The sequence below is a fragment of the Tauraco erythrolophus genome, chromosome 4 (genome assembly GCF_009769465.1).
Source record: "Tauraco erythrolophus isolate bTauEry1 chromosome 4, bTauEry1.pri, whole genome shotgun sequence".
Lineage (NCBI taxonomy): Eukaryota > Metazoa > Chordata > Aves > Musophagiformes > Musophagidae > Tauraco > Tauraco erythrolophus.
This window is the reverse complement of record NC_141468.1, coordinates 29107202-29131376: the sequence shown is the minus strand read 5'-3', so window position 1 is coordinate 29131376 and position 24175 is coordinate 29107202. Positions and strand designations below refer to the sequence as shown.

General features: G+C 41.4%; 1 protein-coding gene across 1 annotated transcript in view; it reads left to right on the top strand.

Annotated features, from left to right (window-relative positions):
- CFTR (CF transmembrane conductance regulator) overlaps nucleotides 1-24175 on the top strand; it is a 118927-nt gene that overhangs the window by 26122 nt on the left and 68630 nt on the right. The window contains 4 exon segments of the mRNA XM_086609914.1: nucleotides 15554-15664; nucleotides 16968-17079; nucleotides 23787-23979; nucleotides 23982-24001. Of these exon segments, the coding sequence (XP_086466040.1) occupies nucleotides 15554-15664; nucleotides 16968-17079; nucleotides 23787-23979; nucleotides 23982-24001 (436 nt within the window).

Sequence of the window (24175 nt, the reverse complement as noted above, 5' to 3'; positions counted from 1 at the left end):
TGCTCAGTTTTTGCCCTAATTCACGTGCACCAGAGATCCGCAGGCCAGGAAGAGAAAGAGCCTGTAGAGGTGGGAGGAGGGTGCGTGTTGCTTAGAAGACTCGGTTTCCAGTTTGTCTTTAAATTAGCATTTCACCATTTTCTGACGAAGTGAAAGAATTTTGGAGACAGAGGTGATCGGCATGTCAGGGCCTCCCCACAGAACTTCCTTCAGTGGTGAGTGGAGCCTGTGGGCTCCCAGCCTTGCCTCGCGCCCGGCAGAGGAGGGATCTGAATTCTGATCCTTTTAGTTCCTACGTGCGCATCGGGATCGCGGAGCGCAGCGGGACTGGAGGAGCCGTGACCGGCTGTCGCGGCCGCACCAGGGAGCGGCGGGAGGTGAGGTGCCTCCCTGGCGCCCGGTACGGAGCTCAAGAGGCCGATCCCGCCTTCTCCTGGCGGCCGCCCGGCACCGGCTCCACTAGGTGGCGGGATGCCGGAGGGCTCGGCGCAGCTGTCCGGGAGCCCGCCGGGGTTTAGCCCTGCCTCTCCGCATTGTCTGAGGACATGATAAAGTACGGACAGTTTCCTGGAGTCCTGCCTGCCCCGTGTTTCTTGCTGGTTTTGTCGTTAATAAAGCAGAATCGGGAAGGATCTGAGGGAGGTCTGAGACACAAAGGAGTTCGGTGCGGTGACAGGGTAAGAGCGCACCTTAGTTATCCGCAGTCTGTGAGGGAAAATTGCCACGGCAAAGAGAAATTCCTTATGAAGACACTGTGGGGTGTAGCGAGAAGCGGTGAAATAAAAAATGTCTGCAAAGTGTGCAAAGAGTGACAGCTGGCTAAATTGCAGTGCAATCTATGAGTCCACAGAGAAGCGCGTTTGGTTCTTCACAGAGCCGGTTTAGAGGGGAACGGCTGCACGCTTAGGAAAGTGCGACCTTTTCCAACCATATTTTTTTTCAGTTGCATAAGTGAAAGGAAAGTGGAACGTGTAAATACCACAATAAAGCATTAAATAAAATTAAGTCTTATACAGAATTAAATCACAAATTCTTTTTCCTGCTTCTTATCATCTTTGTCTGCTTTTAAGCATGCTTTCTGCTGCGCACTTTGGAAGCGGTGATTTTGTTTGCACAACGCGTGTATAACGCTGCAGAAGCAGCTTTGGCGTTAAATCTGGGTGGTTGTGCTAAACTTCTTCAGAACATACCTTCAGATGCCATTCCTGTCGGTGCAGGCAGCCGTGCCTACCAGAAAACTGGGAAAAACTGAAGCAAGTGTGTTTTAACGTGGGTGTGATCGCGCTTGCCGTTCGCGTTTAGTCTCCCCTCGCCTCACCGTCCGCCCGCTGCCCGGGCCCCCTGCGCTCTCCCGCGGGACCGCGCACAGGCGTGGGGGCAGCCGGGGCGCGGGAGCTACGGGGGCTTCTGTTTTTCGGGGCCTGGGTGCCCACCAAAGCCAAACCCCGCTAAACCGCGCTTCGGTTTCCGCGGGGCTTGCGAGCGGGCGGCTAGTGGGCTGGGGCAGGCTCTGCGGTGGGGAGCTGCGGGCGAGGGGGTCTTCGTGCCCCGAGGAGGGCTCTCCGTGCCCCGAGGAGGGCTCTCCTCGCCGCGCTGTCCCCGCTGCCCCGGACCGAGGGCAGAGGGCGCGTCCGGAGGGGTAGTTTCTCCCCGGCTTTAGTGCTGGGGGGAGGCTGGGAACCCGGCGTCGGACGGCGACTCGCGAAGCGGCGTCGGCAGGAGGAGGTAACGGGCTGGCCGAAAGCCGGCGGGGAGCCGGGGAGGAGAGGGTGCGAGCGGCTGCGGGGGGAGCCGCGGGGCGCGCCCGGTGCGCGGTGCCGGGCGCGGCGGGGAGACGGGGGAGGAGGCGGCGGCGGCATCTCCGGCAGCGCGCGGGCCGGGGCCCCAGCCCTCCCGCTTTTGAACCTGGGCAAAGCAGAGGCGGGGAGAGGGGCAGGGGTAGGAGGCAGAGGCGGGGAGAGGGGCAGGGGCAGGAGGCAGGCGGTGACATCAGAGCCGGCCGAGCGGATAAGGTGGGAGAGTCGCGGGAGCGGAGCGGGCGAGCGAGGCGTCAGCGATTAGCGGCTGCCGCCGGTCCCCCGCGCACCGCGCCGCAGCTCCCGACACCATGCAGAGGTCCCCCCTGGAGAAGGCGAACATCTTCTCCAAACTTTTCTTCAGGTTGGAGCCCCGGCGCGGCGGGACACGTGCGGCCCGGGGCAGCGGGCAGGGGCGGGGCGGGGGGCTGAGCGGGGGCTCCTTCTCCCCCCAGCTCGGCGGAGAAGGGAGCCGAGCGCTGGACGTCAATAGCCCTGGAAAGGTCTGCAGGGACAGCGATGGGAGTCCCGCTTGTTGCCGGATGGTGAAATCTCTCTTTTTCTGTTGTTGTTGCTGGGGCTTTAGCACCAGGAATGGGCTTTGTCTGGCAGGTGTCGTAAACCCTCGCTGGATGAGGACAGATGAATTTATGACATAATTTGAGCAACCTTTGGTAAATTGCTCGACTAGTTAATCTGTTATTTCACTGTAAACTGTGAGAACACGGTGAGGTGGAGGTGAGCAGAGGGGAAACGCTCTCGGAGCAAGGATTCCTTCTGTTTGACTTTTTGGCTGTCTAGCATTTGCTCAGTGTGTGAGCGTAATACAAGATCTTACTGGAAACAGTTCCTTGTAAATCTTGAAAGTGTTCTTTTACAAGCAAAGTCCCTGGTGCCTTTTCCTTCTCACAGCTTCGAATAAAAAGAGAAGAAGGAGCCAATGCTAACACCTGGGCACAAGTACTTTATAAGACAATATAGAAGCTTGAATATGTTTTACGTGACATTGCTAGAAATGACTGGCTCTTTCCACTGCCAACTGGAAAGAGCAAATAATCTTTCTGGCTTTGGCCCACGTGCCACTGGTTTTGCCAGGGTGCTGGTTCCCCTTTTTGTTACTTGAGAGTCTTTTGCCTGGCGGGGAGGGGAGGGAGGAATCTTGTTTAAGATGTGAACATGGTGACTGAAATGGGAACACGTGATGTAAAACCATAACATTGGCACAAGGTCTCTGCCTGAGCAACGGAGGGCTTTTAACTCACTTTTTAATCCTTTTGGGATAGCTTTCCTTTTCAGCAGGTTGGCCTGGACCTTTTTTAAAGTTTAAGGGAAATGAGTCTGTATGAATCACTGCGTTCCCTGCCTCCCCCACGTTGGCTCATTTTGGCCAGATGTGATAGCGGGGAAGGATCCCAAACGTAACCAGTTCCTAAAGTTTTACAAACATCCAGGTAAAGGTGAGGATCCTAGAAGAGTCCTCCAGTAGTGCCGCAGTGGGAAAGAAGACGTACCTGCTCTCAGATGCAGTTAGAGCCATGGAGTGTAGCTGATAGGAGTGTAAGCCTTTACAAACTCCCCATAGAAGAAGCTTCAGTCAGTGCTGCTGTTAAGTATAAAATACAAATCTTTAGGAAATAAGGCTGCTTACTAACTTCGTTGCTCAAGGAGCCACTTGGTCTATTTCACTTTATTTATTTGTAAAGTGTCCATCAAAGTAGTGCCTTTCTAGAACCTGTGATGCTGAAGGTGTCAAGAAAAAAACCCGATAAGATAAACCAAATATACTTCTGATTCCTACCTTAGTTCAGTTTCCCATGGCTGAAACAAGGTGCTGTTCGTGCTCATTAAGTGCATAATCAACTGTCCTTGAGCCTGAGCTGATCTTTTGAAATCAAAGTCTTTAAATCAGTTAAATGACGTTTGAATCATGCTTGTTAGGCATGATACATAGATTGTACCAGCTATCAGACTGTAACTGAAGTGATAATAATTAAGTAGGTAAAGCTAAAGAGATGTTTATGGTTAATACTGACTAGAGCAGAGAAATTTCTTTACAAAACTTTATAGTAACATTTTTCATAGAAAAATCAGGCTATTAACGTAAACATTCAGTTCACTAGGTTAGAACAGTCAAGATTCTATGTGTACTTCTATAAAGTGTCTAATATGGTTCTAAAACCTTAGGAATGTTTCTGTGAATGACAGAGTCTCTGCTTACTTGTTTTTTACCATACACACTGTGAATGTCTTTGTTTCTTCGCAATTATATGAAATGATTGAAAAGGTCACTAAGTGAAAGCCACAGATAAGAAAATGCGTTTCATCCAAATTGACAGGAAGGATGCATTTTGCTTAAAAATAAATACATAAGGATTTAAAAAAAAAAAAACACATTATCTGTAGTGATGAAATATATTAGCTTGTTTTAAAATGCATCCCTTCAGTCTCCAAGGACTCCATCAGTTTCTGTCCCATCAAAAGTAGATCAGGATCAATGCTACAGATTATTAAAAGATAAGTTATCACAGAGCATAGACTGATCAAGGTGTAAAAACTTCATAACACTTCGAGGCATAATATTTGTGATGAGCTTTACAAAGTCAGAAGCATTTGCTACATATCAGTAACAAGAGACCTGTCCATTCAACTGCAAACATCCACAAGGTAGTGATTAATGAGTGAGACTGGAACAAGGTTTTCTATGATGTCAGAATATTCTGTTAGTGTTTTAACTGAATCTACACACAGAATTGGTTTCTGGTACTGATCATGTTTAGTAAAGCACTCCAAGACAAGCCTACATTTTAGTATGGGCTTTACTTCCGTGAAAACGTTTGAGACAGAACTGAAGGGCATTATATCTGAAATAAGTAGTAAATTCTTTTTTTTTTTTTAAATACAAAAAAAAAGGTGTATATGGAAAAAGACTGCTTTTTCCAACGATGATGAAATAGTTGCTTTCAAGCACAATGTTGCAGAATGCTTCAGTGAAGTAACTTTTATAGGAGGCTCCTGTGCAATTGTGTGTGAAGTACCAATCTGAGTATAATGCAATAAGTTAAAGGTCGTGTTAGCAGAAGTGATGCTAAAGTATTAGTTGTTGTTATTCAAGAAATCTTGCTGAGAAATGTAATACTATTATTTAATATTGTACGAGCTGTTATCGGGATCTCGATACCGATGTCTATAAACCTATTGGCAAGGTTTTATTGTTTCATAATGTTGTAGCCGTGTTTGGGCTAGAGGGATAGATTTAAATGCGTTAAAGTCAGAATGGGGCTCCTTGCTCATAAGTGAACAGTTTAGACATGTTTCAGTATTGTTTGTATGTTTTTTCTTAATTCTTTATGCCAAAAAGTGAGAAACTGTCATGTGTATACAAGGAGTAGTATCTTAAGGAAAATGTTACCTTTTTGTTGGATTTCCAAGACTAAAGACATTGATGGGCAGAAAAGGAGAATTGCTTGGGGTGGTCACGATGAAAAGTATTTAGACATTAGAAATCAACTTTCATCATAAAATTTGAACAATTTTTGTTCAGAGGCTGAGTTTTGGTGATTAAGAAACAAGGTGTGAAGACAAGGGGTTTGACATCTCCTGTTAGGATGACACTTATAAAACACTAGATACTAAGTGTTTGGGGTTTCAGGGTTTCTTTTGTGTTTTATTTTGTTTTCCTTATTACATTTTCAGAGTTGATCCCTTTTGTTCCCAACCACGTGCAAGGCATTTATCTGTGCACTGGCAACTTTTAGTCTTGTTTAAAGAAAATAGAGTTTTATGCAGAAGCAGTCAGATGCTTAACTTCATATTCATTGTGAAGTTTCACTTTTGTCTTTATAGTAGTTACCTATGTGGAGTTTTGCAAGGTCAAGGCCATATCTTTTATTGCAAACAACATCAGAGTACTTTACAATCACCCAGTTTTTATTGTAGATTAACTGAGATCAGGAAGTATTATGGTTTTATTAAGGCAAGTTAATAAACTAATTGATTTTTAGCTGGATGCCAGAACACAAAGTTACTGTTGGAGTTTCAGAAATGGCTGCAACTTTGGGACAATTTTGATTTTTAAATATTTTTTTTTACATGCAAATTTAGATATGTAAATACAAGTTCACAAAAGGCAATCCTTGTGCTCCTGTCCAACTCTCTTAAGTGGATACTTTTGCTTCGGTAAGGACCAAATGTGACAACTCTCTTAGCAGGACTGAGTAGTTCAGTGTCTGATTCATTATTAAATCCAGATGAGAAGTACAAACGAAGCCAGCTTTTTTGCTATGTCTTCTAGTGGGCTCAGTCCATCAGACCTGCTCTAGTTGCTTCTTTCTTTCCAAAAATAACCTGCCGTGTTTTTATACAGCTGTTCAGTGATTCCAAGAACATTGTGGCACGTAGGGGATAAATGTCAGATTCCTGCTTCTGCCATGTATGTTCTGGGAGTGGTAGGAAAAGGAGTTCAATTCTACACCTCTCCTCTTCTAGGAAGTAGGACCAGTGTAGGTCTAGGAAGTATCACCAGTGTATGATACTGAAGGTGTTTAGTGTTAGTTCTCTATCTCAGGCTCAGCTAATCTTTTTAAAATGTAAGAGCAAGAGTGGCTCTGTAGTCTACTGGGTAAGAAACTTGTTTGTAAGTCCTGATTTCTATCCCAAGGGCACTTTTTATGAAGCTTTTAGAGTGGGTAACAGAATCCAGGACTTAAGTTTTGAAAGTACATAGATCATGAGCTACAGTCAAGGTTATTCTTTCACTATTTCTGGCTTAATTCAGTCTTGATTGCAAGTTTGAGAGTGTCTTGACCAGGATAGTTTCTGGTTTGAAAAGGCATTCTCATGAGAATTAGTTTGAATCCCTTCAGAGAAAGGAACTAAAGCCAGACCTGCCCTAGGCAGTCCCTGCTTTGTCTTTGAACTATGTGTCTTAGGGTTTAATACCAAAAGGATACTTAGGATTTTGATTCCTAAATAGAGAAGGATTTATATGCCTATTTTCCTGGAGAAGTTTCGGATTTAATGTGTACATTTGTCTTCAAAACTTCCCCTGAAACTGTCTTGAGTTCCTAAAAATCCCAGATATTGTATAGGAAGCTCAAAGATGAAATTCATGTCTATAAATTTCACTCTGGAGGGCAGGTATCTGGAAATTGTCATATCCAACATATATTTGGAACATCCCCTACCAATACTTAGCTGTAGCATCTTGCTCATCTTTCTTCTCTGAATAGGGAGCCTCTGTGTATTGAATGGGTTAGTTGCTGGGACACCTGGCTTATACACTTATACAAGGCAAATTTCTTATAGAATGTTCTTAAGGCCCTTTACGGGTCTAGGCCTGAGGACCTGCCTTTTACTGCTTCCAGGTATTCATAAATCCTGGCTGTTAGTGATAACGTGATAACCAAGCACAGATGCGGACGCAGCACACATTCTGGCCCCGTGAGGCTGCCTGGTTGTTTGTCTGTTGCCGCAGGTGGTTGTTGAAGACCTGCTGGTCTGCCAGCCCTTCAGACCTGTTTGAAACAACAAGCTTTTGATACTTCTGAAAGTCATCCTCCAGGTGGTTCAAAAAAGTGCGTGCAAGTTCTTTTGACAATTTGACTTCTATTAATATTAACAAGGTAAAATATGAAACTTGAAGTGCACTGTAGAAAAGATTCTGAGTCTCCTACTCTGAAATAATTTCAGCCACGGGAATACTTTCTCTAATTGTGTCCTTTGCTCAGCCTGGTACTGCACCTTTGGTCTAACAAGCAGAAGTGCAAACCCTGTGTAGCCCAGTGCCCTTCTCTGGCTGCTTTATACCTCTAAAGCACAGCTGGCTGTATCAAGTTGCATCTAAGTTTCTGAAATATAAGTAGAGCTTCTTTTCTTTCTGAAGAAGGAAGACTTGCCATCTTGATATTCAAAATGGAACAATCAAGCATTTGAAAGATTTGTGGACCTGTCTATATCTTTTGATTATTCTCCATGCTGATTTGATTTTGGTAGGATAGAAAATAATCCATCCAAATCCTTGAATTGTCTTCAAGGATTGAAGAGGCAATGACATGGAAAGTAGTTTTATTATCTGAATTTTAGAGGCTTCAAAATGCCCTAACAGAAATTTGAAGTCTACTGGACTAGGCACTGGAAAATATTTGATAGGGAAGTCTGTTTCAAAGATCTTAAAGTCTAAGTAGATAGCACTACTAGGATAGGGTGGACTAAAAAGAAGTTTCCTTCCTGGTTCTGTAAAGAAGAAAGTGGGGTATACAAGGATTGTGATTTGTCCTGGGAGCGTATAGAGGATTCAGTGCAGACTCCCTGAGATCTCCTGTCCAGGACTTTAATCACACAAGGGTATTTCTGGTTTGGCAAAGTTATCTCAGAATATTTCTACAGTGAACAATTATCACCCCTTTCATATGGAAGAGTCTCAGTCTCTGAATATCTAAATTTTTTGAATATACTAATTTTCAAACTGGTGAGAATAGTGTGATTCATTGCAGGAGAGTTCTACAGGTTGCCATTATCTTGGTGGGTTTTTTTCTTCACCTCCTTGCTTTGCAGCGTATGTATGTAGGTATAGTGGTCATGAGGGCAGGATGGTGCCAACTTGACATCTGGGTAGAACCGTGTCACATTATGTCCTCTAAAATAAATAAGTCAAAGGTCAAATTAAACTGCAGCACATGAGAAGACTTTAGTGATACATGTTAACAAAATTTTGCAATGTAAACTTGTAGATGCAATTCAACTGCTTCCCATGAGAGAGGGGGTATGCCTGGGTGAGATGAGGAAGAGCTCACAGGCTGTGTTTACATACCACTCCTTCTCTTATAAGGACAAGGATCTACATGGGCATTTTCACAGTCAGCAGGTAGCTACACCAAGGCTGCATTGTCATGAAGCTCCCCAAATTAGGAGAGAATAAGTAGGCTTTTAAGACATATTTTGAATTGACATTGTTTTTCCCTTGAAACCAGAACCCTCCTGCCCACCAGATATGGGTAATCATCCTTCCTTCAGGAGAGGGTAGACAGGACGGAGGATCAATCCTCAAAGGCAGCACTTGGAGTTGCCTGCTGCAGTACTAATGCCTTGACTCCATGGGCAAGGTTGTGCCTTAGGAGAAATTCCTAAGTGACAGCTGGGAAAGGTACTTGATTTCAGATATATTCCCATGTTTTAGTGTTTTTATAAAACACTAAAACCTTTAACCCTTTTATAAACTTTTTTCAACTTTAAAATGAAGAATGTGAACCTTTATCGTATTGGAGTCAATCTGATATTTCACTGTAACTTGTTTCAGTTTAACTCAGTTTAAGGTTAATCTATAAAATCTGGGATGCTTTTATTTCTCTGGACGTAACAAATACAAAGAAAACAAAACAAAACAAAATAGCAGTGTTGCTTTGCTCAAAGCCTAAGATGGTTTTGGAAATCAGAAGATAATGAGACTTTTGTAATTAACTTGCAAGGATCAGGCTGAGAAGTAGCAGTATCAAATACCAGGATACAGAGAAGATGTCAAAGTGCAAATAGTAAGAGAAGCAGCCCCTAATTCAAGATTAATTCTGTATTACTGTAATGGTGATTTACCTTTTGATACTTGGTATTTAAATAAAAAAAATAAAAATCTTACCACCCTCCTCTTCTCCTGTTTGAACTGCCACAAATGCGTTCACCAGTTTGTGAAGGTGTTTATACCTGATCACATGTCAGTCAATAAAGTTGAAAGGGGCCACGGCACCTGACGTGCAACTGTATGCTGACTTGTCATGAAACATGTCCATAAATGCATGGCTAAGACAGCAGAGTGCTAAACTGGGTTCAATTTGTTGTTCTCACATTAGTGACACATCTGGGAGATTTTAAATTTCAGTTCAATCATCAATAGCACAGCTCTGCAATAGTTTGGGTGATGCAAACTTTCTGCAACGTTCTTTGGTCTTTCAAAGGACTAGGAGAAAGAAATCTGTTTCTCTTATTCTTGTTGTGGGATATATAACCGAGAAAAAGACTGAAGATGAAGAAGCATCCTCTCCTAGCCAGTCTCACTGTAGGTATATGCTGAAACAGTCTTGCAAAGCCTGTTCATGGCACATCATCACCTCTGTGTTATTTTGATAGCTTTGTTAAATAAATATTTGAGGCATATGTTACACTTGACTTTGGTATCTAAACAATTGACAGATTTTAATACACTGACTGTATTCTGTCCTCACATTTTACACAACTTAAATATCTTTGTGCCCCTAACGTGCTTTGTTTTCTCTCAAATATAGATCTCAGTACTTCTGCAAACCAAAATACTTTGATTATCTCACTAACTGTAAGGAAAAGGTATTGAATTTCTGCTAAAAAACTGAATGTCGAAAAGCATTTAGAGATTAGATAATAATCTGAGTGTCACTTTGCAAAAACTGAGCATAAGAAGGCAAGACTTCCCCAAGAATTGCTGTGGAGTAATCCTAACTAAGACTCACTATTGAAATCCTGGGGTTTCAATAGAACATTGATTATTCTTAAAATGGTGCTACTCACAGCTAGTGGCAGATTCGATGATATTGCAGTAAATATTTTCTTGCAGTTAAATATTTTCCATGTCAAATGACACCTCATAGGGAAGAATTGTTTATTAGTGAAAAAATTAAATCTTAATTTTTGTTATCTGAGGCAAAACAAAAAATCAGAAATTAGTAGGGTCTGCATTTGCCTTCTGTCGTTGAAGCCCTGCAATAATTATGTGTAAATATTAAGCTCAGAGTGTTGCATTTGTTTGTTTTTAAAGGGGAAAATGCTAAAGGTTTAATAGAGTTTTCAGAATATATAACATGCTATTTCATCAGGTTACCATTTGAAACAAAATAACTGCCACTGTACTCTGTTGAGGGTAAGGGAGGTGTAGGAATTAGGCTGTGGTGCCTGGCAGTTGTGCTCTGTGGGCGCGATGACTTGTCCCATCTGTTAGCAAGGATTCCGCAGAGCTCGGGTCACCCTTGGCGGCTGTGTTGCAGGATGCTCAGAGAAGATGGCTGGTGATGCAGACATTCTTCTGGAGAAGCGGTTTCTAGTGTAGTAGAGCTGCCACCTCCAGTATAAAGTAAGCAAAAATTTACAATTTGTTCTGCTGTCCGGTCTGGTTTTACTCTTTGGGACCATCTGAGATCTACGTGGTACCTCAGTCTTTTCCCACATTCAGTAGGAATTAATTGATCTACAAACACCTTGTAAAACTTCGGCTCCAAAGCATCATAATCATGTCTTGATTATGTTCCCTGGCCCCCCTCCCTCTTAATTGTTAAAAGGAGGGATGAGACAAAGCCAGAGGCACTTTTCTTGCTCAGTCTCCATCAAGATTTAGGTCCAGTTCCTTAGGAGCTGCAGGCACAATGCCTAACTGTATAGCGCACAGGTATCAATGCTTTGTGCGAGAAGGGAGTGAGGGCATGGTCGACTTGGTGCTGCGCAGTAGATATTGCCATGTCGTGCACAGGACACCTGTTGAGATGATGTCAGCCTGATCAGGGACCCTTGCAGGAGAGCTGCTCTGCTCTGCAGGTCTTGGATAGCCCAGCCCCACTGCTCTGTCACTGTCCCAACATCCCGTGCTTCTTGGCCTGAAGGGCCTGTCAGAGCCGGGGAATCCCTGCACTCAGGAGGGAGATCTAGGCAGTTGGCTTAGCAACACAGAGGCTCCTTCTGTTTTCAGTGACACGCAAAGCAGCCTTAAGGGAGAGTCAAATCCTATTGACAAGTTAACAGTCTGTGTTAATGCTTTCTGGAAAGCCAAAGACATCTGTCCTATCGGTACAATTTGCTTGAGTGGGATGAAGCTGAACACACTGGAGAAGGAAATAGCTGTAGTAAGAAATCTATTATATGTTGCTCAAGTGAATGACGAAGAAATGGTCATTAGAAATCTACAAAAAGGGAAATTAAAACAGTATGTTATGTATATGCAATCTGCATATCAAGCTTGTAAGGTATTTTTTGCTACAGGCAATCAATAATAGAGGTGGAACTTGTTTTCCATCTTTTCTTCTTTTCTACTGTACACCCTTGAAACTTGTCCCCTGCTGGCTTTCATGTGTGTGTACCCATAATAACATTCCTAGTTGGTGGCAAAACTCTGACAGCACTACAGGTTTCTCTGTGAAAGAGTTCATTAAATGCCAGCCAGTAATCCGGTGGCATTTGCTAACATAATGCTGTAAAGCCAATCTGTTTCCCTTCCTTGTTGCTCTCTTCCTTTCGAAAGAAATTTCTCTTTCTCAGCAACCATAACAAGAAAAAACTCAGGATTAATGCTGGCAAATTGTTTCTATTAAGCCAAAAAATAGCAGAGCCATATTCATTGACAAAATCTGACTGAGCTGCATTAACTGGTGATAAATATTGATATTTACAGATTATATTGCTAGTTAAAATAAATTTATACCCATTGTGCTTTCAAAACTTTGCAAAAAGAGCATAATGGTAAACTAGATGCTACTGGAATCTTGCAAAAGGTTGATTTTAGGGGATATTTATGTATTCCAAGTCTGGTATATTCCTTTTAATAAAATATATACTGTCTCTCACAGTTCATGACAGCACAACCCAAGCAACTGTTGAAAATCTGAGACAAACAGCATGTGACAGACCAACTCCTCCCACGATTACCACTCCAACCTGTAGCCACTTGGCGCAGCTCACAAATTGCCAGATCTTGTTAGGGTGGGACTTCCGAGCAATGCCAGGGCAGCTGGAAGGTGAACACCTCTGAGCAAGCCCTGCCAGCAGCCTGCGGTACGAACCTGGCTGCAGATTAGGAGGTCCCCAGGGGAAGGTGTCATAACCGCTCCTTTAGCTGGCTGGAGGAGTTCATATACCACAGTTGCAGCTACCCTGATGAGCAGAGAGATGAGGACAAGGACTGCACGAAGTCTCTATCAAACTTGCTGACTTGGGAGAGCAGGGTGGTTTAGGGACTACGTAATTTAGGTGGCACTGATAAGTGCACTTGGTTAAGTGCCAAGTAGAACAAGAGACACTTCTAGGACACAGTAGATCTACTAAGCATGCTGCCTTCCCCAAATGATAGAACACCACTCTGCTCACTTTCTAAATGCAGTCACGTTTCGTTACTTCAGGCAGTGGCAAAATGCCAACGTAGGTGCTAATCAGAAACATAAAGAAAATCAAACCTGTAGAGGGAAACAGTGCAAGGAAAAATGTTTTCCCAAAACATACAAAGTCTGAAACTGTGAAGCATTTCTGTTTTGCCAAGACAAGTTGGGAATTGCTTATAGCAGTCTCAAAGCATTATTAAGGGGATCATCAAGGTTATTACTTAGTTACAGTATTGGAAATTAAATGCTTAGGAAGTAGTTACTTACTCGTGTTGGCTGCAGTAGTGTTTTAGTGTCCCATAACTTGTATTCAGTCTATCATTGCCAAAATATCCACATGTAGAGAACTTTTTGGTGAAGCTGGTCCATGAGAGTTTGTGTTCCTGTAGCCATTTCTCCACAAGATGTGCACAAAGCCAATAGCAACTGATCCTTTCTGCCATCAGGAGCTGGCAAAATACAAATCAGTACCTGATTTATCATTTTCAGTGGCCATGGAAGACTTTCACGTAACAGTATCATTTTAAACTCAAAAGTTATCTTCTAATCCATCTTGCTACATCCCTGAAAACATTGACCCCTGTTTCCAGCAGTAGTAAAGTTTATGGATGTTTTACCAACGACTCTCCAAAGTGAAGTCTCCTAGCTGCCTGGCTGTAACATACCACGAATAGTGTGTTAATTCTCAGCTACAGCGGTGTCAAAGATCGAGCTAAAGCCCATACAATTCATCTGAAACTATAATACGATTGCAGAAATGAAAGATAATCTTCTCATTTCCTAGAACACGTTCTCTTTGCAATGAGTGTGACACAACTGTTCACTTGGGAAATATCTTTGTGCTTTACTGAATTATGGGGATGAGCACCTCTCCTATGGCTGGAGCACCTCTCCTATGAAGACAGGCTGAGAGAGTTGGGCTGTTCAGGCTGGAGAAGAAAAGTCTCCGGGGTGATCTTCTAGCAGTCTTACAGTACCTGAAGGGGGCCTACAAGAAAGCTGGAGAGGGACTTTTTACAAGGGCATGTGGTGAGAAGACAAGGGGCAATGGCTTTAAACTGAAAGAGGGGAGATTTAGATTAGATATAAGGAAGATATTTTTTACATTGAGGGTGGTGAGGCACTGGAGCAGGTTGCCCAGAGAAGTTGTGGATGCCCCATCCCTGGAAGTGTTCAAGGCCAAGTTGGATGAGGCTTTGAGCAACCTGGTGTAGTGAAGGGTGTCCCTGTCCATGGCATTGGGGTTGGAACTAGATGATTTTTGAGGTCCTTTCCGACCCAAACCATTCTATGATTGTGTGATGATTCTATGATCATAGACTAGTGTCTCATATGATTCATAACTTCATTAAAGTAAATGTTAGAGTGTGCATGTGTGTGCACACAGTTGCACACAAATAGGCTTTGACTGTAATGTTAAGGCCTTTTTGCACTCATATAGTGTCTAATGATGTTCTTTTACCTTTGTATCAGCCTCTGCACCATCAGAGGCTGCAATTGAGAATGTGGATTGCTTTGTGTGTATGATACTTGTTCTTACAGGCACATGGGTAAGCGTCCCCAGTAAGCTGACCATGGGAAACTTTATTGCATTTCTTTTGCAATTTTGTTAACTATAGTCTATAAAGACAATTTAAAACAAAAAATGATTGAGATTTTACTGGTTTTGCTGATCATAACTTTTATCTTATGATCATAAGTCATGTGGGATTTTTTTTTTACAAATTGTGTTTACATATGGAAGCATGACAGCAATCAACCGCAAGCTGCTTCTCTTGCAGGCATTTCATTTTTTTAAGAAAATATTTTTAACAATGGGAGTAAAGCAGAAACTCACATAGTTTCAAAATATACCATTAGTTCTTTGGTTGTTTGTTTAAGTTTTGTTTTCGCCCTGTGCTTTCAAAGAGATTTCTGAACAGAACCTGCTGCAAAATTTTGTACGAGTTGGCACTTGGGAATTCACAGGCCTTTCAGGATCCCGATTGTTTGATAAAATTGGTAATGACTTGTAAAGATTTTCTCTACAGAGTAGCCATTCTAGAGTTTTTTCCTGCTTTGGTTTAATTCAGCATACCCTTTAAATTAGTATTAAATTTTTAAACATGACGTTTGAAAAAAGAAGTGCAAAATGTTTACATATGATGGACGCAACGAAGATCTTATGAGGAGTCCTGAGAAAGATCTCTTGGGTTGTTAAGTGCATACTGCAATGTAAGCTGTCAAAGGAACATTCAAGCTATATTAAGATTTTTTGCCTTATAGAAATGAAACTTATACATCCAATTTACTATAGTTCTGATTTATTATTCATTTATATGGACATAGCAGATATTTGGAAATACAATAAAAAGGTCTCAGTCCCCTGTTTGTTTATCTGCTACTGATCGAATAGGAAGTTTGGGACATGATCTCACCCCAAAACTGATAAAATGCAACAGTTTTGCAATTATTATTTTAATATTGTGTTTGTCAATATAGTTTTGTAAATGTAGTGCGGAGCTGCACTATATTGTATCATCTTGTGTGTGTGTGTGTGTCTGCACATACATACACATATTTGGGTGCTGTGGACAAAACATTCAGGGTGAGACAATGCAACTCCACAATTAACCTCAGAAACTGATGATTTTATAATTTTTATTTGTTTTTGCTTAGATGGACAATACCAATTTTGAAAAAGGGTTACAGACGACGGTTGGAGCTGTCAGATATTTATCAAATCCCTTCTGCAGATTCTGCTGATAATCTTTCTGAAAAACTAGAAAGGTATGAAAGATTCATGATATAGCTTTGTTTCAGAAATCACACTGCAATTTTAATTAAAAAGCTGTTGGATAAAATGTTTAAGTAGCATTGGGTGCAAGCTGTTGGATAAAATGTTTAAGTAGCATTGCCTGGCTCAGGTATGTCCTCGTTTGGCACACAGCTGTCCTTTGGAGCTGACTGGGATCCCTGGTGCAGATGTATCACCTGCTCTAAATTGCTGTATACAGGTACCTGTGACATCTGTCCATTGGCTGGCAAAGCTAGAGTCAGTTTAAATGCTAGTTCCCTATTCTGCTGTTCTTTCTTCCCAAAATATCCTTGTAAAACCTTGGTTTTTTTTTTCAACTAAATAACATTCTTAATTTCCTTTGATATCACTATTGAAAGACTAATTGCTTCTGTAGGAATTGTACTCTGACTTTCCTCATTTAGGCTTCCTCTCTTCTCTACCCTGTTTCAGTGGGTCCTAATTCAAAACTGTGCTACACTTGGGAGTAACTTTTACGGATACAAGTGCCTAAATCTGGTCCCTCTCCCCCAGCCTCTGGTGTAGCTTTCCCTGGTGTGCTAGAGAAGCTCACATCTGCATTGTTGTGCCAATCTGATTAAACTTAATTGCAGTGTGACATATGTGTTCAAAACTGGTGGAAAGTATTGAGAACATTGTATGCTTAATGCATTTTGATAGCTTATAAATGGAATATTCTGGTTATTTAATATTCTGTTGAAAAATGGAAAAAAGAGTTAGCTGAGGATATTCTTAGGAGTGCTTTAACCTGTGAGTTGAATTTTGACTGAACATATGCTTTCTGTATATAGCATTGCTTCTGATCAGCAACTTATTATCGAATAGAAAATTATTGTCCCGGCAACACAGGTTAAAAATAATGCTGTGCTGTAGAAAAGTCACATTTTTGATGCTTTGTTGCTGTTTTCTTTTTTTTTTTTGCAGACTGGAAGAGCTCCAAAACGTTTATTTGCCTATTATTTGTGCTTTGGTCTTAAGTACAGCAGGTTTCTTTAAAATATACAATGTGACCTTTTCATGAATTAATTCCCTGCGGGGTGATGTATGGCTGAGTGTTTAAAACTGCCATTTATGTGGCTGAACTAGGTTTGAACTTTTATTGATCTATCAAGTCAATGAAGGCCAGATCTTTGGGGTCTCTGCAAAGCGTTCTTTCATTAGTCACCTTAGCTAAATCTCCCTGGATATACTTGAGTGAATTGAAGTATGTCAGAGCCATAGAGCCATGTATTTGCTCACGCAACTTAATGCTCTTGTTTCTCGGTTCCTTTTCAGAGAGTGGGACAGAGAGCTGGCAACCTCAAAGAAAAAACCCAAACTTATTAATGCTCTTCGACGATGCTTTTTCTGGAAATTTATGTGGTATGGAATAATGTTATATTTAGGGGTAAGATTCCTTCTTCTCTTCAGTAATCTTTTAGTGTTCCATAAATAGATCCAAGTCTTAGGGATTGCTAAATTAATACAGAATCCTGTGAATAACTACACATTTTGCTCTGTGTATTGCTTATAAAGATGATAAATACAGAGAGATATGCAGGGACCTTAATTAAAAAAGTATTTTCTGATAATGTGTTAATATTTTTGAAACATAGATATTAATTTTGAAATGTACGTAATGCTAGATGCTGGCATATGCTTCTCCAAGTACAGGTAGAGCACCTTAATTTTTGTATCACTGCTGAACTAAAGTAATTATTTTTTCATGTTATGGTTTTTAAGAAGTTTCTAAAGAATTTTCTACCCTTACATTAAACCATATGGCATTAAACCAAAATGCAGTTTCACATGATTTGATGAATTTTGTGAAAGTGGCTGTCAATCAGCTTCAGAGTTAAATGGTTTATTCAGGTTTACATATGCAATAAACAGGTTTCCTTCATTAGTGGTAGCAATTCTGCATAAATAACTTTGTGAAATATGCTTGAATCTTGGTGCTGTTAGTGGTCCAAAGTGTATGATCAGGACCTTGATGTGAAACTCTGAACTGATTATGCTTATTACCTTTCCATCATGTTAGGATTACCCTGAATTACCAAATGCCATTTGTTTGACAATCCTATCACTGGGGAAAATAGTTCATTAATAATAGTGTCTCACTAGATGTGTTGGATACCCAGGCTGAAAATCTGAAAATTACTGTTAACCATTATGCACATTAAACATCCATGTTATTTTCAAGTTTCTGCAATTTAGTAGTACAAGTGAGATGTTAAACTCCATGCTTCTCGGTTCAAAATGCTGTGGTATCAGACACTGTGGCTATAATAGCCCAAATGTCCCAAAGTGGTCAGATGTACTCGGTCAGATTTTTTCAGATGTGAGATGGATCTCCAGACCAGATTTTTTTTTCAGAAGGTTGATACAGAAAGGAACTTGTTCCACTGGCATTAGTGTTGAATGTGATCTAGATTAGCTATACTTTCAAGATCATGGATTGGGCAGAAGAGGAGTGTAAGGAGAATTTACGGAAAATAGCCCACAAATGTCTCTGAAGTTCATGTTGCTTGCTGTAAAACCAAACTTCTCTTTTCTTCTGGATTTCTATCGAGTATCCCAAGGAACTATTCTCAGAGAACAATGGAGTTATAGAAATGCAAACCTTCATGCTCATTAGCACGACCCCTCTCCCAGGCAGAAAGAGGAGAGTAGTGTGGAGAGTTGTCATCACACCCGTGAACTTGGTAACTTCTCTGTAGAAGGGAAATTTCAAGCTAGGTAGATCTTCTAGTAGGTAGATGAAGAAAGATCATAATCTGCTCTACGGCAGCCACGCCAGATGTATGCTAAGTGAAACCACACCAACACCTCTACCCTCAAGTTTTTATAATATTGTATAAAACACTTAAACAAGAATATCCTGAAAACTAGAACACAAGTCCTTAACTACATGCAGGCTTTTCAGCATTAAAAGGAAACTTTTTAAGGGTCAAAAGTTTGATGCATCAGACAGTGTTTCAGGTCAAAGAGTGTTTTTCACGTTAAGCATTGAATTTGGAGCCTGACTTCTGCTAGTTTTATGTTGGAATGGTTCCACCCCAATCAACTTCCATGGCATCCCTCCTGTTTACATGGCTGTGTGAAAGACAGGCTGATCTTGCAGGTAAATTTATTTAGGGTCCTGGGATGAAAGTCCTGTAAAATATTCCCGAGTATATTAATTTGGACTGCTAACAATGCAAATATTCTGGTTTAGATTACTGTTGATTTGATTTGGATAATTTATAACAGACTACACTTTCACATCAGATTGGATTTTCCCCTAAGGATTATGAAAGAACTGGCTGCCTCTTTCTCCTGTAACACCATGCCCAAGGGAAATGAGTATCAGTAACAGATTCAGAAAGTCACAAAGTAAAATGGTCTAAAGAAAAAGGAAGAAATTCTCTGAAGAAAATGAAAATTACTTCTCTCAAAAAGTAGCATTCACATTCTCTTTAGTCTATAAAAATTTTAGGATGTACCTCAGTCTGTCATGCTGCTTCATGGATTCAAAATAAAAAAAAAGCGGTATAGGCCTTAATCTTTTACAGTTACATTTAGACTGTCCCCTAGCAGTAGCTCATAAAGATCAACTCTGAAATTTCTCAGCACCAGGGCTTGATTTAAAAATAAAACCTAGAGTGAAAGAGTTCTTCACATTTTATCTTTTTGCTTCTTTCTCATGGATAGATCCACTTACACGTGTGTGTACACAAATTCTGATTAAAAATGAGGGAATCAAGAAATTAGCTCCCAAGCCAACTTTGTTCTCTCCCAGGCTCTCTAACTTGCTGGACTCTTGTCACTAGTGAAGAGCCTCAGGTGTCCTCTCACTGCCACTTGCCTCAGTCTGAAGTTGCCACTGCTGCAGATCTGGTTCAAGGAGACGTGCTGTGCTTGCCTTCTCCATACACAGGCACTGCACAAGGATAAGGGAGAGGACACCATGGTTACGGTGCTGTCTGTGCTCAGTCTGGAGGACTTTTCTGCATCAGACCCTGCGCTACCCTCTGGCTGTTTGAGCGTTGTGCAAGGCTGGCAGGAGGCAATGTGGCTAGAATGGAAGTTGATGAGTCAATTAATTGTTTGTCTGTGTTCAGGTAGGGCAGCTAACCATCTAGGACAGGGCCCGTCGCTATCTAAGGAGCTGAACAATAACCCTTCTCTGTGTACTCTTTCGTCTTGTTTGGCAACTCTTCTCTGGGACAAGACCCTTTCTTTGTGGACTTCTACCCAATTCCGTCTTTTATTTGCTCCTGTCATCTCATTACTACCTTTAATTTTTTAACCTTTTTCCTCACCAAGCCAGCAACTCCTTATTCATGTCAGATTTGTGTTTTTAAAAAACCCAGCAGTTGTACCAATTTAGCCCGCCATACACTGTAATAAGGGTTCCTGCCAAGTCTGCCAGCTGAAACTATTGCAGTAATACATTCCTGCTAAAAGTTAAGCAGTGTCTGAGGGCTTTTGCAGGCAGTTTTGAGGATCACTTCCTTTCCCAGAGTAAAGGCAAGTGAAATGTGTGTGGGCATGGACGCCTGGGACTGTGCAGGGTTGATTTCTCCATGTGGACTTTTTTAATGGAGTACAACTTTACACCAGATGAGGACAGAACAGGACTGCAGGATTTTTGAGTCATTCTTTGCTTGTATTTTGTTTGGGTTTTTTTTTTTAAAGAAATCGCAGACATATGCAATTCAGCACATAGGAAACAAAATCTACACCTTTTACAATGAACAATGAAAGATTAAATCTTAGTTTAAATTCTTGATTCCGTTGTCATTAGTCTTCATTTTATTGAAAGCTGTAAGAGGAAAACTTGCTGCTAAAGCTACTGGTGTTCTTTTCAGGCCCTGCTCACGGAAATTAATGGGAGCTTTGCCATTAATTTAAATAGGGACAGGATGTTGTGCCGTATTGGCATAGGTGCAACCAAATTGCGTGTTCTTTTGAGCTTCGCTTTCCTTTCAGCTCTTGTCTTGTCAAGTCCCTGAGCTGTTTCATGGTACCTTTCTTGGAGTGTGGTTTAGACTCTGCTGACATCCCTGCTGTTTGTGTAGTTGTTGTTGCAACTGGCATCACAGCTTTGCTCTCATTAGGTCTAGTCGTTTTTCCATCTCTCCCTTTCCCCTCATGCGCTGTAGGTAATGATGTTGTTACAGGGTGGACACTTGTGCTCTGGCCCCCTAGAGCACTACGACTCTCCCTCGTGAACAGTGTTGTGTTAGGCACGTTGAGCTACTGCACTTAATGGAACTGCTCCCCTGCTGTTCAAAACAGCTTCCACACTTCACCTCATCATCAGATGTCTTGCAATTTAAAGAACAGGTGTTATGGTGGTGAAAGAAAAAATCTTCCTTTTTAGCATGATACGGGCTAGCAAAATGGGTACATTGCCGTGAGGATCAGTTCAGTTCTGCTTACATTTTTCTCTTATATTCATCCCTGTGAAATATATATTTCCACTCAGGCACAGCAGCTTCTATCATTAACTTAGAAAGGTTTTAGTATCATATCCCAAAGGGCCCTAATGAGGATTTCCTGAAGTTCTCGCATATAGGTCACGGGTGTGAGTGAGGAGACAGAGAGGGATATGAAAGTCCCGAAGCACTTCTTGGGCATATGCCAAAACAGAGATGTGCAGTATTGTCTTCAAAGGCAGAGTGATTGAGCATACGGGGGATGCACGTAACGTAAAAGTTCTCATTGCGCAAGAACAACCATACCAGCTCAAGATTAGCACGGTATCCTTTGTCATACTATTGTTTCTCTTCAGATCTTTACTCTTTTAATTAAGATTTCTGTGAGGCAGATGTTTCTGAGTTTCTCAGTGGCCTATGATGAATGCAGAGGGAAGAGCAAGGACAGGAGAAGGAAAAACATGGCTCTTGAAAAGATGATGTTCTGTTGGGTGCACAAATCTCATTCCTTTTTTTAGGCAAGTCATGCTAATCAGTTTATTCATGTTCATATCAGTGGGTAATTTCGAGATTACAAGAGGAGAAGTGAATAACAGGTAGTTCTGCTTTAATTTGTTTGTAAACTAGTTAATAATATCTTCGGTAAGTAGGCTGATAAATCTCCACTGTTAACCAGTGGATTTTTACACCCCATGAGATAGCAAATGACTTGGCTTATTGCCAGCCATTATTCTACCCTTAGTCTGTAAATCACGTTTTTTCCAGCGAGCTAGGCATGTATGCAATACCTTTATAGTCACAACAAACATAGCAGCAGAGCATGGCATTTTCACTGGAATAAGCGTAAATACAAAAAAAAAAAAATCTGTCTATTTTAAGCCTATATAAAAGCTTATCTTGGAATCTCTGAGAGTATGAAGCACTGCATTGTTCTTGAGAGGTGACTCTCCTGTATTTTGTGAGTTTTGGGGAGCTTTGGTTTGCCGCTTTGGGATGCATATGGTCTAAGCACAGCTGCCTTGGGTCATGTGTGTTTAATAAACACTCCTCCCTTTGTCTACTATAACACTGAAGTCTTTGTCAAAGCTGTCTCCAGGTTACAGCATTTGTGTTGGGGCAGAGTGGTGTTTAATTTAAGAAATGTAGTGTGTAGCACAGGTATGCTGTTTGAGATGTAAAATTTCATCTCTTCTGTGAAAAAAAGTAAATGGTCAATATCAGCTCCACCAACACTGACATTCAAAAAGGGTTACAGCAGAGGTTGTAGAAGTACTTGTGATTGCTCTTGTATAAGAAACCAAAAGGAACCCAAAAGAGAAGGAAAAAAATCAAAGGGGATTTTCCTAATCTACTTGTCAGTGTAAAACATTAATTACAGCTGAATTTCACTAGTTCACGTCTCTTTGATTCTCTGTATGGTGGTCTGTGTGGTTTTCAGCTGGAAGGCAGTACCAATAACTTTTTGTCAGAATTTAACACATCTGTACAAAAAGGAAATGAAAAGTTTCTTGCTATTTTGAAGGATCGTATGCTTTCTGCTGAGACACAACAGAAAGAAGGATAAAGAGACACGCGTGAAAGTTCTTAGCACTAAGTATTTTACACTGAATGTAACAATGAAGTAAAGGAGCACATACAGACTTCATACCCTTTGGAAGCTCATGCAGAAGATGAAGCAAATTGGTAGACCACAGCACACCGATGATTTTTGCAGTTCTTGGGGAAGGATTGCAGAAGGAAAAAGGGAGCAAAAGGCAGAGACGCAAAAGGATGAGCTTATAGGAGTGAAAATATGAGAAAGATGGGGGCATGACAGGAAATGGAAGGCAGAGGTGAGATAATGCAAGTGGGGTTTAATTACAACCAAAAAGGAGGTTGAGGACAAACGTAATAGCAGACTAAGGTAATGTCAGGGCTATAGCAGATCATTTGGGTGCCTCACAGTTTAGCAATATGATACTGCCTCTTTTTCCTCTCCCACTCTGTTTCTCTACTCTGTTACTCATCCAGAGATGGGAAGTTCTGGGGCTGCAAATGCAGGAGGGACTGTTTTCTCTCTGGGACTTTTATTAAACTTGCCTCTCCTACCATTTACACCCTCTCATCCTGCTTTTGTTACAACCCTGGATACGATGTCTAGAACTGTTGGGTAGGATGATCTAAATTGTTTATACTTTTATTCTGTTGCTATTCCCATTTACTTCGTTTTAGCTATATCCTGACTGTGTTGTTCTAGTGGTGTTCATTTCAGGAGCTCTGAGTTTTCCTGTGTCCTGTAAGTCTAGTAAAGTGCAGTGAGAACGATTCCCTAGGAGCCAAAACAGAGATCCAGCCTGCTAAACTGGATTCAGTCATAAGATGTGGGCCAATCCGTTACAACTCTGGAGAGTAAATGTGGAAGCTAACTTCAGTTGTCACTTCTGTAGAAAATGATCAAACAGAATTTACAAAACTAGATTTGCTTTGGTGGAGTTGCAGGAGCATCACAGATTAAGACAGCAGTGAGTTGTCTGTTCTCCTGTGCAATTACTGCAACTTTCTGTGGTTGCACAGCAAACAGACCTGGCTTCCTCATTTAAGATATAAAGCTGTAAATCTCAGTTGGTAGAACTTGAAATGAAAATATTAACCATTTCAAAAAAAAAAAGAACAAACTACTGATCAAAATTATGTTTCTCATTTACATCTGCAGGAAGTCACCAAATCTGTGCAGCCTCTTCTGCTGGGAAGAATAATAGCTTCCTATGATCCGGACAACTCCATGGAAAGATCCATAGCCTACTACCTGGGCATTGGCTTGTGCCTTCTCTTCGTTGTGAGAACACTACTCATACACCCTGCTGTATTTGGTCTTCATCATATAGGAATGCAAATGAGGATAGCTATGTTAGCTTGATTTATAAGAAGGTAATTGTTTCATTTACACTCAAAGCCAAACCTCTGTCTGTAGCCTATGTAACCTTTAGGCCAGTTTGCTGAAAGATTGATAGTTTTGTTAGTCAAGCTACACAAAGTACACAAAAGAATAATGTGGCTAACATCAATTTCTGACAGCTCTTCATTTCCTAAGTCCAAAGAATT